A 16,432-nucleotide genomic window follows, 5' to 3' on the forward strand; every position below is an offset into this window, starting at 1 on the left:
TCTGGGTTAAAGGTTTAAAGAATTGTCCATAACAATGTATCACATACTGGGTGGTCTAAACAACAGAAATTTATCCTCTTACTGGCCGGAATTTTGAGCTGAAGATGTCTGCAAGGTGGGTTCCTACTTTAGTCTGTGAAGGAGAATCTGCTCCATGCCTCTTCTAAGCTTCTGGTGGTTACCAGAAAACCATGGTGTTCCTTGGTTTGTGGCAGAGTCTTTCCAATCTCTGCCTCTATCTTCACACAGCTGCCTTCCCTCTGTGTGTGTCTCTGTGTCTCTTCTTCTGAGAACACCAGTAATTGAATTAGGACCCAGAGACTTTAGTATGACCACTTATTAACAAATTACATCTGCAAAGACCCTATTTCCAAACAGGGTCATATTCTGAGGTTGCTGGTGGACATGAAGTTTGGAGGGGAGCCCTATTCAACCCAGTATAGGGAGGAATCTGGAAGTTTACCTCTTTAGTGTATAGACTTTAAACAAAGTTCTCTTTTCAGCCTCACTTACACTTTCTGATTTTGCAGATCCCTGGTGTATTCAGTTTCTGAGCCTTTCAGGGCTTCAGCAGTGTGGTTGTGATTGATTCTGGTCTCTGCAGTGTGCAGGCTTCAGCTTTCTCTGCTCTGCCAAGTGAGTGGCCTTTCATGGGAGACACATGGTAGTCACAGGTATAGATGTCGGGGCCAGACCACCTGGGTTTATATCCTGTCTCTGCGGCTGTGTGACCTTGCCTAAGTGCTTAACCTCTTCATGCCTGTGAAAAGGAAGTGATAATAAGAGTACCTACTTACTACACATGCTTCTTGTGAGGACTAAGGAGAGTGCTTAGAAAGGTGTCTGGCATGAAAGGCTTGTGATGACTTTTGGCTACATCTACTTACTGGGTGAAACTTTTGGTTGCTCTTGTCTCCTCTCTGGTTATCTTTGTCCTGTTGAATTTATACCTTTTAAGAAAGCTCTTTAGTGCACTTTATTGGGGCTTCAGCATGCTTTAGAAGTAAACGTATCTGTTCAATTAACCATGTTTAATTTTCTGAGAGGAATCTTAAAGTTAAGGAGGCATTCATTTGGGAGAGAATAAGGCAGACAGTGCACCCTGAGCAAAGGTGTAGAGGTGTGAGGCAGCACAGGGTGTGCCGGAAGCTGCACACACTCCAGTCTGAGGCAGCTTGAGGTTGAGGAAGGGGGCTGGGAACCAGCTGGGTGGTCATCTCTCCCTGGACAAAGCACAGGCAATGCCTGACTGTGGGAGGACTCTAACATGTGAGCAAGCTGAGTAGAAGTGCACAGGTCCTCTCTGAAAGGAGATAAGCCAGGAGGCTGTGGTTAATGTCTAGGTCAGAGATGATGAGAGTCTGACTAGGGCAGAGGGAGTGGGGAGTGAACTAAAGTCTATTTTGTCTGGTATTAGTATAGCCACCCTTGCTCCTTTTTATTTTCATTTGTATGGCGTATATTTTACCATCCTTTCAGTTTCAACCTACGCATGTTGTTAGATCTAAAGGGAATCTCTTGCAGACACAACATAGTTAGATTTTATTTGTTTTATCCAATCTCAAAATCTATATGTTTTGAATGGGTAGTTTAATCCATTTAAATTTATATTCAAAGTAATTACTGATAGGGAAGAACTTGCTCTTACCATTTTTGTCTTCTGTATGTTTCACAGTTCTTTGCCTCTCAGTTCCCCCCTTACTGCCTTCCTTTGAGTTTGTTGGATGTTTTGTAGTGAGATTTTTTGATTCCCTTCTCATTTCTTATTGTTTATATTTTATAGAATCTCTTTGTGGTTGCATGAGGATTATATAAGACATCCTAAATTGATAACAATCTACTTTAAACCAGCTTCAATCCCATAAAGAGTACTCTTTCACAGCTCTGCAGACCCCTATATGTTATTGATTTCATAAATTGTCTTCATATAGTATGTACTATTAATATATATTATAGTTATTCTTTATCCTTTTGTATTTTAAATGCTATAACAAAATTAAAACAGACTTAGAAACCAAAATTACCATAATATGGATTTTTATATTTGTCTTTACTGGAGAACTGTGTATTTTTGTATGTTTTTGAGTTACTGTGTGGCAAAAAAAAATAAAAAACAAGTAGAAAAGATAATCTATTTCTCTCAGCTTACCAGTCCTATGGGGATGGTACACAGTCCCTGCCTCCTTTCTAAGGGGTATTTGAAAAATTCTGGCTTCTGTAATTGCTACAGTAATTTCCTCTTTGTTGGGTTTTATTGATGAAATTCCCCAGAGAATTTAATGGGTAAGAACCTATTATGTTTCAGCCAACTTCCATAGGGTCTTTTCTTTGGTGATTATAATGTCTTGGCATGCAGATAACTGCCTTTTAGCTTCTATTTCAATGACTATATTCTTCCAAAACTGAAACTATCAAATAAATCTTGTCTTTTAGTGGCAGGCACTAGAGTTGTCCCATAATATTATGTTCCTGAGGTGAGCTGAATTCATATTCTGAACCTGTGTGAACTATTCTGATTATAACTGAACTTCCCGAGGTTCAAGTGTGAAGTTGAGGCCATTGTTTAATATTCAACAAGGATTATGCCAGTGAGGCAGTAGAGACCCTCTGTGGCCCTTGACCACATTCAGCGAAGAAATGCTTAACTTTAATTTACAAAGCTGTTCTGGGTAAAGCCAACAGGAGGCTTCTCCACTTGGCATCATCCTCTTATGACATCTATTTTCCACCTCGATTGTTGGCTATTGTTTGAAAAGTGTTGATTCAGAAAGTCAGACTTGACCATTTGGCTGATCTTGGAGTGCTCACTCAAGTTGCTTCCCTCTTCCTTCCTGCTCCATCTTTCATTGCTCTAGTCATGTCCTCTGTCCTAACCTAGCAATTTTGTGTGTTGTCTCCCTCAGGGACTTTGATTTCCAGGAATGTGTTGGACTCCATCGTGAGAACTGGGGGTCTCGGAGGTAGCTTGGAGAAAGGTCTGGAATAGGAAGTGAGGGAAGCATTGGCAGTTGGTAGGCAAAAACGTAAAGATGAGCATAGAATTACCCTTACTGTCATCCACTTGGATAACCAAGTCTTCCTAAGCTCTCTTGCCAGGCATGGTGCCTGGTGGTGGAGAAATAAAGAAATTTTACTTCTCTCAAGAGTTTCAACCCATTATCTATCAATTTCATTCTCCTGGTAACTTTGGGGTATATGCTCCAGGCCAAAAGGGAAAAGGGAAATAAAAGTAACATTCATTTATGCATGTATTGGAGTAGAAGTTTTGGTGCCCTCACATATCCCTGCAGACATTTTCTAAGCTGAGTGCTTCCTGTGCTTCAGGGACTAAGGATGATCTGTACCTATGGGCATGTGCTTGGCTCACTGAGGGCCAGGGAAGAAATGCCAGGTAGTTGATGTCCAAAAGAGCATGCTGCTGCACACATTGTAGGCCTTCAGTAAAAACGTCTAATGGCTGTTTGTGAAACATGTATTGGAAACACTGGAGGACTCACCCCAGCATCATTCATCTTTATGTCATTTGAGGATTTCACAGGATCTGCTAACAAGAGATTCACCTGCACCTTAATCATCTGTTGGGGTCACCAGGAACATTGCTGTCCAGGCTTCTTTTAGATCTACAGACATTTTCTGACCACCACTCTGTGTCAGACACATGACACCTTAGTTTGGTGGGGAAAAGTCACACTCGTGAATAGACCAATTCAAGATGATGGGAGGTCAGCCTAGGTCCTTTGGGAGCACAGAGAAGGAGTACTTGCTTCCAAAGAGAGTGGGGAGGAGGTGATGCCTCCTTGAGTCTTTTAAAAATATCTTTAAAGAAATAGTATTTATAGATGGAAGTGCTTTATAATGTAACAGTCCTACAGGGGTATAGCCAACTAGACGCACCTTGCCCTACCTGATCCCCACTCTGATTCTTCCCTCCAGAATCCACTTTCAACCTGTTTAGTAGTTTCTTCTGATGTTTATTGTTGTGTCATTAAATTACCAGCTCATATTACTGTTTCTTGATTACTGTGGAAGAGGAGAGTTTAGGTTTCTGATATCCTCCTTGCCTCATACCCACTTCCCACCTTCCCAAAACAAGGATAGGAATTTGATTCCTATTCAGTATCTGCATCAATATAACTTAAGTAATTATTATTCACAGTGAGTCACACATAGATCTTTGATTCCATTTTTATTCATGAAATCTTTTCATTTTCTTTGGAATCAAAAATTCTTTCTCGTAATTTGATGAGTTTTTTATGCCCCATCATCTGTTTTTCACCAGAAGCACGACTCTGCTGTCTGCAAGTTCAAGCCATCCTGAGGCTCTCTCCTTTGTTTCGTCCAGGCTGATGGGTCCGGTGGCTTTTGCAGGGTATTTGTGCTGGACATTCCCCTCGCTTTTCTTTTAGTGCTGAATTGCCTGTTCCTGGAGACCATGGCTTTCTTTTCCTTGGTTTTCTCCCTTGTTTTTGTGGAGGCATCTTCTTGTAGCTTTCGGAGGAATGGTGTAAAGGAGTAATTTGTTTGTTAAGAAGTTACATGTTGTAATAATTCTGTTTTCTTCCCTCATACTTTGATGGTTTAGGCACAGGATTCTAGGCAGTCTCAATTTTTCCCTCTGAATTTGCAGACACAGAATCTTACTTCTAATATGGCTGTTGAGAAGTTTAATTCCCTTCCGATATCTTCCCTCCCTCCCCTTTTCTGGAAGTATTTAGGATCTTCTTTTTGTCCCTGGTGTTCTGAAATTCCATGATGATGTGCCTTGTTTGATATGCTTTCATCCGTTACTCTAGGCCAGAGCTGTACAATTGACCTTCCTGTGATGATGCAAGTGCTCTTTGTCCAGTATGATGGCCTCCAGAAGCATTAGGCTATTGAGAGCTTGAATTACAGTTAGTGTGATGGAGGAGGTGTGTTTCTCATTTTACCTAATTTTAATTAATTTAATTTACCTAACCACATATAGCTTGGGGCTACCATATTGGACAGTGAAGTGCATTGGTTTTCATTTCTGGGAAATTTTCTTCAACTATTTCTCTTATTCTTTCTGTTCTCCATTCTGAAACCCCAATGGGCCAGATAATGGAATTCCTGGAATGATTTTTCTAGTGTGCTTATCTTTTCTGTTCTGTTTTCCATCTCTTTGCCTTATTTTTTCTTTCCATTGAATTCCTTATTTTTACCTTTTTACTTTTCTACAGAATGCTACTCATTCCATATTTTTTTCCAAAAACTCCTATTTTCTCTCTGCTCTTATTTCAAGTAAGCACAGGTCTCAGACTGGTGTGATTATTTTCAAAGGTCCGTTCTTCCTCCCCCTTGCTTCAGTTCCTTTGAGCTCCTTTCTCTGTTTGTTTTGGTCTTTCCATTGAATGTTGACTGGTCCCTGCTGGTCTACTTGTATTTAAAAGAGTCTGGGATTTGTCAATGTTGAATTTCAGTGCGGTGGTTTCTGGCTTGACCCTCTTAAGTATCAGGATCTGTCAATCCTTTGGGCTGTGCACCTTCCCAAGGAGGAATTCTTTGGTCTTCTCCCCAGGAGGAGGAAGTGTGGCCTGTTGGTCCATGGGAGAGGGTAATGTAAATCTCATCATTTCTCCTGCTTTTCAGTCCAGCATTCTGTCCTCCTCTTGCCAGGGGTGCCCAAGTCCAGAGTCTGTCCAGTTCAATGTGTGTAAATAATTGTCCCTCAGTCTTTTGCAGAGTAGATGATGTGGCCTTAATATAATAAAATACCACAAACTGGGTCACCTAAAATGACAGAAACTTATTGCCTCAGTGTTCTGGAGGAGAAAGGCCTAGATCAAGGTTTTGAAGATTTGGTTCCTATGGAGTTTCTGGGGAGAATATGCTCCATGCCTCTCCCTGGCTCCTAGTGGTTAACAGCAATCCTTGGTGATCCTTGGCTTGTGGCAGCATCAGTCCAATCTCTGCCTCCATCTTCATATAGCTGCCTTCCCTCTGAGCGTCTCTGTGTCTCATCTTATAATGACACCACACATTGAATTAAGGCCCACATGCTCCAGTATGAACTCACGTTAACATAACTAATTTCATCTGCACAGATCCTATTTCCAAATAGGGTCACATTCTGAGGCTGCTGATGGGCATGAATTTTGGGGGAAAGACTATTCAACCCAGTACAGGAGGGAATCTGGAAGTGCAACTTTTCTTATACAGACCTTAAACAATCCTCTACTTTCAGCCTCACTACACTCTGATTTCAGATATACCTTGTCAATTCAGTTCCTGAAATCTTCTGGGTGTTAGCCACCTGGTTCTGTTTGCTTCTGGTCTCTCCAGTGCTGTAGCCTTCAGCTTCAGCTTTCTCTGCTGTGCCATGTCTTCATGGCAGACATACAGTGGTCAAAGACATAGACTCTGCAGCCAGGCCACCAGGGCTTACATCCTGGCTCTGTGGCTGTGTGATCTTGCCCAAGTAACTTGACCTCTTTGTGCCTGTATAAGGAGGGTGATAATAAGACTACCCACTGTATACAGTTATACTGAGGACTAAGGAGAGTGCTTACCAAGTTGTTTGGCATGAAGAGTTTGTGATGACTCTTGTCTCCTTGCTGGCTGTCTTTGTTCCTGCAGATTTCTGCCTTTTAAGAAAGTCCTTTAGGGGCTGGCCCAGTGGCTCAGTGGTTAAGTGCGCACATTCCACTTTGGCGGCCCAGGTTTCGCCGGTTCGGATCCAGGGTGCGGACAGGGCACTGCTTGGCAAGCCATGCTGTGGAAGGCATCCCACATATAAAGTAGAGGAAGATGGGCACGGATGTTAGCTCAGGGCCTATCTTCCTCATAAAAAAGAGGAGGATTGGCAGGAGTTATCTCAGGGCTAATCTTCCTCAAAAAATAAAAAAGTCCATTTGTTCATTTTACTGGGGCTTCATAGGTAAATGCTTGTGTTCAATCCACCATGTTTAAGCTTCTGAAGGAATCTTAAAGAAGAGGAGCCATTTGGAGAGAATAAGGCAAGCAGTGCACCTTGTGCAAGGATGTGGAACACAGGGTTTTCAGGGGCCTGCAAAGACTCCAGTTTGATACAGCACATAATCTGTGGAGGGGTGCTGGGACCATAGCTTGGCGTGAACACCTGCTGCCTGTAGGAGATAGCGGCAATACAGGCCTGGACGAGGGGTCATATTTGTGAGGGCCCTGATTAGATGTGCAAAGGTGGCCCTCTGAAAGATCACCCAGGAGGCTGTAGTTATTGTCCAGGTCAGAGATGATGAGAGTCAGAGTAGTGTTAGGTAGGTAGGGAGTGAAGAGATGGCATAAGTTTGAAAGATATTTGTGCTGTTAAAGAATATTGCTAGTTATCACTTCCCCAAATTTTATAATGATAATTTTTAAATAAAGAAAATTTGAACCAAAAGATGGGGAAAATTGTTTACTAACACCCGTGTACCCACCACCTAGAATGAATAATTAACATTTTGCTTTATTTGCTTTAAACCTATCTATCCACCCATCGGTCCATTTCACTTTTTGACTCATTTTGGTGTAAGTTTCAGAATGAGAACCCTTTGCTCCTAAACACTGCAACACGCGTGTCATTAACTAGATGAATCCTAGTGTGTGAGTTAAATTAACCTACTGATCCTGTCTTTATTTAAAATTTTGATATTTTGTCCCTCATAATTTTTCTGGCCTTAATATTGATCCTTAAAAATATTGGTTAGAGCACAATTTGTGTTGATTACTGAGATTTTTGGCAATTTTGTGCTCAAGTGGAATGCCTCACTCTCCTTGCTCTAGTCCTGCCCTGCCTGGAAGTCCTTACTGAATTTTGTAAACACACCATGTCTTAAGGAGGGAATCAGTTCTCCCTAGTCTTGGTTTTGGTTTCTTTGAGATTTGCATTTTCTGTACCTAGAAAGTGCTTCACTTGGGAACTGTTTAGAAGCAGATTTTGCCTCAGGGAAGGATGAGGAGAGTGGGAGAGATTTCAACCAGGGGGGGCTTTACAATCCTACAGGATCGTAAATCCTGTAGATCCAAACCCTACAGGTTGGTGGTCCTGCTCATGGCCCTGTGCTCACATATCTGGACAGGAACCACTAGTACAATTAGAATTCAGGAAATTAAAGCTCTGAACAATGATGACCTCAATGGCTCTTTGTATATCATGTGGTAAAAAGAGCCATGTAAATATAATCAGTAACAAGGACAAAGGTAACAGTCCACACTCAGCAAACTCTCAACCTTTTAATTATTTTTTCTACTAAAGCTTGAACTCACATCTTCTCTTCTTGCTAAAAGAAACTACATTACACAATTTGCTGTTAACCTATAACACTCGTCCTCTGCCAGCCACAAGTTGAATTGTTCATGTGTTCATATTAGGGAACATTTCTAGAGGACCTCCTGAGGGTCAGGTATCTGGCTGGGTAATGTCACATGTTTTCTTCAGTCCAAGCCACCAGGAGCCAGACTTGCAGATCTGGGCCCCAAAACCCTAGAGGTCATGGGCCAGGGTCTGGTCTGGTCTGGGTTCCTTTGGATGGAAGGGCATAATTATTAACACCCATTTTGTAGTATGGGCAACTGAAGCTGAGAGTGTTTATAGAACTCACACAAGGCCTGCATATCTGTCACATTCGGTCGATCCCTCTCTGTCTGCTGTCTACAAAACAGAAAGCACAGATGTCCTTGGCATCCATAGAGAACTCAGGGGCCACCTGGGCGATGTTCCCAACTACACCCTTTCCTTGTCCCTCTCTAGCTCTGGCATGTTCTCACAGACTCTTAGTCGCCATGTTCGCACAAAGTCAAAATCACAGAAATTTTACTACTTCATAACCACTAGGATGGCTATTAACAACAACAAAAAAAGGAAAATTGCAAGTGTTGGTGAGATTGTGGAAACGCTGGAACCCTTCAACATTGCTGGTGGGAATGTGGAATGGTACAGCCATCGTGGTAAACAGTTTGGTAGTTCCTCAAAAAGCTAAGCATAGAATTACCCAATAATTCTCCTCCTGGTGATACACCTAAGAGAATTGAAAACAGTTTCACAGAAAAATACTTGTGCTGCATATTCCTAGCAGCACCAATCACAACAGCCAAAAGGTGGAAACAATACAAATCAGTGGATGAATGTGTGTAGAAGCTGTGGTATATACATACAGTAGAATATTATTCTGCCTCGAAAGGAATGAAGTACTGACACATGCTCCAACAGGGATGAACCTGGAAAACATTATCCTAAATGAAGGAATCCAGACACAAAGACCATATATTACACAGTTGCATTTATATGAAACACATAGAATGGGTAAATCCAAGAAGATAGAATGTAGATTAATGGTTGCCAAGGACTGAGGACAGGGGAAAGAGGGGAGAAACTGCTTAAGGGCATGGGACTTTATTTTTGGAATAGAAATACTTTGGAACTAGACAGAGGTGGTGGTTGCACAACATTGTGAGTCTACTAAATGACACTGAATTGTTCACTTTAAAATGGTTAATAATAAGTTATGTGAATTTTACCTCAATAATTTTTTTGAAATCCCAGAAATGTTCCCTAACAAGTACAAGATAGACCACTCTTGTGTCTTGTAAGCCCAGTGACTTATTCCAGAGGCCCTGCCCAGTCTCCATCCTCCTACTGACAGGCCTAGGGACAAGCCTTGGCCTTTGAAGTAGAGGGTCACTAGCTTTGCCTGTGATCTGATTACTTCTTTTCAGCTGTAATAAAAGTTGGCTCGATTTAGACACTGTGCCTTGCAGCCAGAAAATGACAAACATACTCAACAGTGATAATAACTGTAAGCTGGGCCACTCTCACAACCTGATGCACCTTCTCTCCTTGTCTTCTTCTGGCCAAACATCCCTCTGTCTATGGTGTGCAAGCAGAGTGTCACCTTGTCTGGGAAGCTCATGAACCAAGGTGGTTCCGGATCTGATTCATCTCTGTCTTCCCAAATCTTCTGATGCCTTTGGAGGTTTCTGCTTGCAGTGGAGCACTCCACCTGGGTCCTCTGCATAAGTGCGATTTGTGATAGTCTTATTCACTCGTTAGCCCCATGGTGTGTCGTACCACTGGGACAGTGAAGACCCAATTCAGACAGTTAGAGAGGAACCCATGGCCCTGGGGATCTCCGTGTGACCTGTCATGGAATAGGGCATCTTCTGCTGGAGTTCAAGAGTGGGCTGAATTTGGCTGGGCTGTGCCTCTGGAAAAGTCACGAGGGCTTGGCAGACACCATGGTGACATGTCTCCTTGAGAACTCCTTGGAACTGTGCCAAAAATGATGAGCGTTTGTTTATTTTCTGGAGAGGCAGTTCATTACTTCATCTGATTATCGCAGGAGCTGTTGTTCTAACTAAAATTCAAGAATGCCATCTTGCAAACCTAGGTGATCTCAGCTAAATGAACCACCGTCCTTCTTCTTTCCCCACTGCCTCTTGCAGGTCAGTTCAAGACTGCTCATAAGGGACAAAAACATTTAACTTTTTGAGTGATTTTCGAACTTTTAACCCTGGGATCCACAAGCTGGATTCCTGTCAAAAACAAGTAATGACATTCTTCCCATTTATAGCAAAATTTAAGTCAACTGATGGAATTTTTTTTATTTAAAAAAATTACTACTTTTGAAAAGGCTATATGTGCACATAGTAAAACATTAAAATGGAGGAATGGGGAATAACGCTTTTATACTCTGAAGATTCACATTTTCTTAGGTTTTTGTTAGATACTTTTATCAGATTAAGGAAATTCCCTACTATTATTTTATATCATAATTTTCAGTCAAATATTGTCTTATCTGAAACTATTGAGATGATATGACTTCTTTTGGTTAAAAAAGTCGGCAAGATGATAATTGGTATTTATACTTTTTATTTGTTAACCACCTTTGAGTTCCAGGATTAAATCCAATTTGGCCACGGTGTATAATCAGTGGTATATTTGGTTTGCTACTATTTTCTATAGACTTTTTGCATTGAAGCTCTTGAGTGAGACAGGCATGTGATCTTCCCCTCTTGTCCTATTTTGCATGATTTGGATCAAGCTGATACGCCTTCATAGATTGAGCTGAGCATGATGTGTTCTTTTTCAATTCTCTGGATTGATTTTATGTGACCCTTCAGTTTCTCTTGCCTTCCCCTCTGTGGTCACAGCCTCTAAGTCCGCTATCAGTGGTCCCTGCCTCCGAGTAGTTATGCCTCTCTGTAATGCCTTCTCCTTGGTAAGGGCCGGATCAGGTGCTTTGAATGAACAGAATATGACAGAAGGAATGGGATTCCATGTCTGAGATTAGGTTATAAAAAGACGGTGGCTTCCATCTTAGGTATTCTGTTTTACTCACTCATTCTGAGGGAAGCCAGCTGCCATGTTGTGAGCTGCCCTAAGGAGAGGCTCAGGTGGAGGGAGAAGTCGGGGAGGCTTCTGGGCAACAGCCTGTGAGGAACGAGGTCTATGAGCATGTGAGGAATTGAATCCTGCCAATAACCACATAAGTTGGCTGGAAGGTGGATCTTCCCCCAGTCATCACTTTTTGGGACTCCAACCTAGCTGGACAGTGGGACTGAGTCATCATGAGAGAGTTTGAGCCAGAGGCACCCAGGTAAGCTGCACCAGGCTTCCTAATGCATGAAACTGTGACATAATAAATGTTTGTTGTTTTAAGTGGTTACATTTTTTTAAATAATTTGTAATATACCATTAATAACTAATTTATCTATCCTGGTATTGGCCACTTGTTCATTTTCAGCCACCACTGCAGGGATCACTTTTGCATGGATTTCAACTGAATTTGTGGAGGTGTAACCTGATGGTGCCTCCCAACCTACCAAATTATCCATAATATGGAAGTTTTGGAAAGTTAATGCCCCATGGGAAGAATATTTGACCAATGAGAGAAGGAAACCAGTGGATATGTTCTTCTCCATTCCATCTTTTTGATGGATAGATTGAGATGTGGTGGCCATTTGGCCTCTCAGAAGATAGTCTCTGTTGATCAAAGAATCAATTGCTTTTGATATCAAATGTTGTCCACGTTGGTAAGGACCCCTTGTATAGGTTCTCCTCCTCCTATGCTTCATTCCCATTTTCCTTCACTCTTGCTCACTTGGGATAATATTCCCTAATGAAATAGTGGCACAAAAGCCTGTGTCTCAGGCTGTCCTTTCTTGGGAAACCAAGCTAAGATCTATTGGTTCCTTGACATTTACTGTAAAACTTCTTGGACATGATGTTTTCCTTATGGCAATATTTTTGACTTCTGCTTAATAGTTTTAGCATTTTTTAGACTATTTAGCTTTCTATTTCTTCTTGGGTTGGTTTTGGTCAATATGTTTTCCTAGGAATTAGCCTTTTCCTTCTAATATTTCAATTAATTCTTTTTTACAATTCTTAGCAACAATTAAATTAATAGCCCTGATATTCTTGATTTAGGTCTTCAACCCACAAGTTAAAAAAAATTACCAGTTTGTGCTACTAGTTAACTTCTAGTAAATGCTTGCATTTGACAGAGTAAATATACAGGCAGCAAGTGAATATTAATTGAACAACTGAGAAATAACTGATTATGCCTTTTTGTGTAACTTTATATTCAAAACCTAATGTCATAAGGATATAATTCGTTTAGTAGGATATCTCATATTTGGTATGATGGAATTAGAATTATCACTATTTCATGAAAATAGACACATGGCTTCTGGAAGCAGTTGCCTCCTAATGAGGCTCGAGTACTGCTGGCTTCTCTTTGATGTGTGGCCAAGATTGGAAGCAACCGTGCCTCCCACCTTCTCTACAAGTCCTTGCTTTAGAATGGTCCACTGGGGAGCAGTGCCAACAGATGTCTCCATAAACTCTTGAATCACAGTGAAGATACGTTTGTTTTATGTTGGAAGCAGTTTTGTCTTTCCCATCTTTGGAGGAAACAACCCCGTTAATAAGTAGTCTTCGCTAAGTGGTGTTTGCATTTATTTTGCCATTACATGGTTGGCTGCTTCATGTGATCAGTCACCTCTTTCTTGGTTGTTGTTCTCATTATTTGACCATTTCTCAAATTTCTCTCCCTCATTAGTGTCTTACTAAGTAGTTAACAGCTTAGGAGATTCACTGTCTGGCCTGCTACTCTTTCATATTTGGGATTTCCAGGTTATTCCTTGCTATCTTCTTATCTCTCATTATCCTTCATGTATTTTATTAATTTAATCAGTCTTTCCTTTATTCAACAATCATTTACTTACTGTCTCTGATATACTGGGCAGTGTGCTGGGCCAGGGATTCAGAATCAATAAGACAAACTTCCTGCTCTCAAGGAGAAAATTCACATGCTATGTATCATATCTGAATCAGCAGTGATCACCTGCATGTTAACATGACTAGATAGGAAAGTTTTCAATTCTGTTGTTTTGTTTTTTAATGCTTGTCCTTTCTTCCTACCTTCAGATATTTTGGTGGGCCCAGGCATCCGTATTTTTTAAAGCTCCCTATGCACATGGATTGTAATGAGCATCCAGTGCTCATTACACTGGATGAGTGTTGCTGAGAGTGCTGAGAGTCACTATGTGTTCCTCTTTAGGAACTGTGGGCTTGCAGAAGTGGGATGTTTCCCACCACCTGCCTGCTGAGGAGTGGAGGGGTGTTGGTGGAAGAGATCATACCCTGGCTGGCTCCTGAAGGATGTCTGGGAATTCACCAGAGGGAAAACATGTTGGGCTGTTTCCAGGTCGAAGAACAGCCTTTGCAGACACAAGGAGACACAGAAATATCTCATTAGGAGAGCTTGGGGAGTGGCAAATCATACCATTTGCTTAGAACATCCTGTCTACACAGGGAATTGAACCAGACAAGACTGAAACAGCCAGCCTTGGCTGGATGAATGAGGGTCCTGCATTCCTACCCAAGGCCTTTCGATTTTATCCTGGGGATGATGGGAGTGATAGGAGGGACTTGAGCAATGGAGGAATGTTACAAGATCTGTGTTTACCAGGCTCTGCCTTGTGGCTGGATAGGGGATTCCCTGGGAATAGGGATTCCCAGCTCCTCACCACGCATTAGAAAATCCTCCATTGGTCAAAAAACTGGAAGCCGTCTGCTATGACTCTTTGCCAGGGAAAAAGCTCATGTCATCTACTGTTGTCCTGTGTGCTGTGTGTGCTGGCCATAGTGACACCTGTCGTGTAATTGGTGACTAAGGTCGTTGGGGTCCACTAGGCTATCTAGGCTGTGTTCGCCTCTTTGCTCCCTTCACTATCATTGTTCTTGGACATTGATCATTCCAGAAAGAGGGGGCTATTATTTGGCCAAGAGTCTCTCTAACTTGCCGTCTACTGCAGGACCCTCTGAGGGGCTGGAAAGGAAGCAGCATGAACTGATACCACTTGGTGCAGCCATCGTCATGCCATGTGCTGCTTCTCTTTCAGGGGCCCTCTTGTCAACAGAATCCTCATGGGTCAGACTAAATGTGCAGCAATGGCAGTGAGGTGCAGCCAGGTCCTCTTGTATTAACAATTGAAGAAGATGGTGGTCACCAATGAGACACAGGAAAAAGGCACACAGGTGGATCAGCATTCCCACCTCTATCAACTCAACTCCACCAACTTTTCTGGATGCCCCCTCTGCATAAAGCACTCTGCTAGGGAGTAGGGACATAATAGTGACTAATACACAGACTGTGCCATGAGAAGCTGTCAATCTGATAAGAGAACTAATTATAGAAACAAACAATGGTGTTGGAGGGTAGAGAAGGCAATAATAGACATTTTAAGGAGGATAGAAGTTGCCCAGAGGAGGAAGCAGTTAAATCTGTTCAAGCAGGTTTGTGAGGAAAGACTCTAACAGAGGGGGTCCTGATGAGCTAGGCTTTGAAGGTTGAGAAGGGGGCTTCCAGGGGCACAGGGGCATTTTTAAGCAGAAGGAACTGCATGGGTAAAGATTGGTAGACCTAGTTTTTTTTAGGAATTTCAAGTATTCTGGCGTGCATGCAGCCATGAAGTCAAGGGCAGGTTAGAGATTAAAGGCCAGTGGGTTTACCTGGGTTTCTGTAATATTTGAGCTTACTGATAACACTGATTGAGTTGTTTATTGATTTACCGCAGAATATGACCTCAAGGTAGATCATACTGGGAGTGTCCATGATGCTTTATCAACTATCAAGGGGGAGAGGGCACCTGTACATGGAGTACAGGTGGCCCTGCTACTGGAATCAGCACCAGCCCCACCCACTTTCCCAGCACATAAATCTTCCAGCCTCTGGGCTGGAAGGGAAGCTCTGTATCCACAGGTCTGCAAACAGCAGCACAGACTGCTGAAAGGACAACTCAGAGGAGAAAATCTCAGCAGGAAAGTGGCCATGGACCTGATCCCAAGCTTTTCTGTGGAAACATGGGTTCTCCTGGCTACCAGCCTGGCTCTCCTCTATCTGTGAGTAACCGTCCAGGCTCATGTCCTCTTAACCTTGGACTTGGGGTGCTAACCAGGCTCCCCTTTCCATTATCTGTTTTGAAGACTAAAATAGTTATCAAGGGGGAAGTTCCTTAGGTGTTTGATGCTACAAACATATGAGGGATTGTTGTTGATCTTATGCAGACCCTTTGAAAGAGTAAAACTCCCTTACAACTCTCAATTTCTGTGGCCATGAGGGCTTAGTAATGTTATTTGCTCCTGGGCATGATCTTTCAAGTGACTACCAGTTTGGACCTAGACTAATCAACCAGAATTCAGCAGAGGCAGATTAGAAGCAATTGGTTCCTTTGCAGTGGGGTCCTCATCCCCTTCTCAAGGTCTGGGAATCCCAGAGGCAAAAGGAGTGGCTTGGGTTTTTGTCTCATTATCTTCACCTTCTGATGCCTGTGTCTGCTCCAAGAGACTTGTAGAAGGACTGTCCCCTGTGTTACTCAGGTGGCTCCTAATACCCTCCTTCCCACCCCCTTGCATCATTTACACAAGGCACCTGGTGCTCCCAGACTTTCCAGACAGGTTGAAGATTGCTCCAACCCATCCTCAGACTCAGACCTTCCCTATTTTCTGTAACTCTCCTCTAGAAATCCTCTCCTAAGACTTAATTCCCCCATCCTGCAATTTACAGAACTTTTTACCCCTAAATGAGAAATCTCTAGAGAAGAGACCTGGAAGAAATCTTGACTTGTATTCTTTTCTTTCACCTTTTCCTTCCATTCTCTTGGAGAGTTGGCATCAGTGTAGAGATTTCTCTTCCCCCTGATATGAGATCTGCTAGCAACCTGTAAAGGCACTGGCTCCAAAAGCCAATTTGGATTCTAAATAGTTTTTACCTTTGAGTTACAATATAGGAGGATGAACCAAAACCATCCAGCAGAGGAATTACTCTCAATGCTTGGATTCCTGGCATCATGGAGCAGGTTGGAAGAGGTGTTATTTTCGATGTGTGGGTAGGGTTCAGCCTAGAGATCTCATTTGATCTCTATCTTAATTTCACTTTTTGAGAGCAGG

At 42.3% G+C, this 16,432-nt stretch overlaps 1 protein-coding gene across 1 annotated transcript in view; it reads left to right on the forward strand.

Moving 5' to 3' along the window:
- Nucleotides 1–15,036: 15,036 nt before the first annotated feature.
- LOC103566375 (cytochrome P450 3A12-like) overlaps nucleotides 15,037–16,432 on the forward strand; it is a 28,855-nt gene continuing 27,459 nt past the window's right edge. The window contains exon 1 of the mRNA XM_008542765.2: nucleotides 15,037–15,385. Coding sequence (XP_008540987.1) covers nucleotides 15,315–15,385 — 71 coding nt within the window. The 5' untranslated portion in view covers nucleotides 15,037–15,314. The remainder of the gene's footprint in view (nucleotides 15,386–16,432) is intronic.

Source organism: Equus przewalskii, chromosome 12, assembly GCF_037783145.1.
Source record: "Equus przewalskii isolate Varuska chromosome 12, EquPr2, whole genome shotgun sequence".
Classification (NCBI taxonomy): domain Eukaryota; kingdom Metazoa; phylum Chordata; class Mammalia; order Perissodactyla; family Equidae; genus Equus; species Equus przewalskii.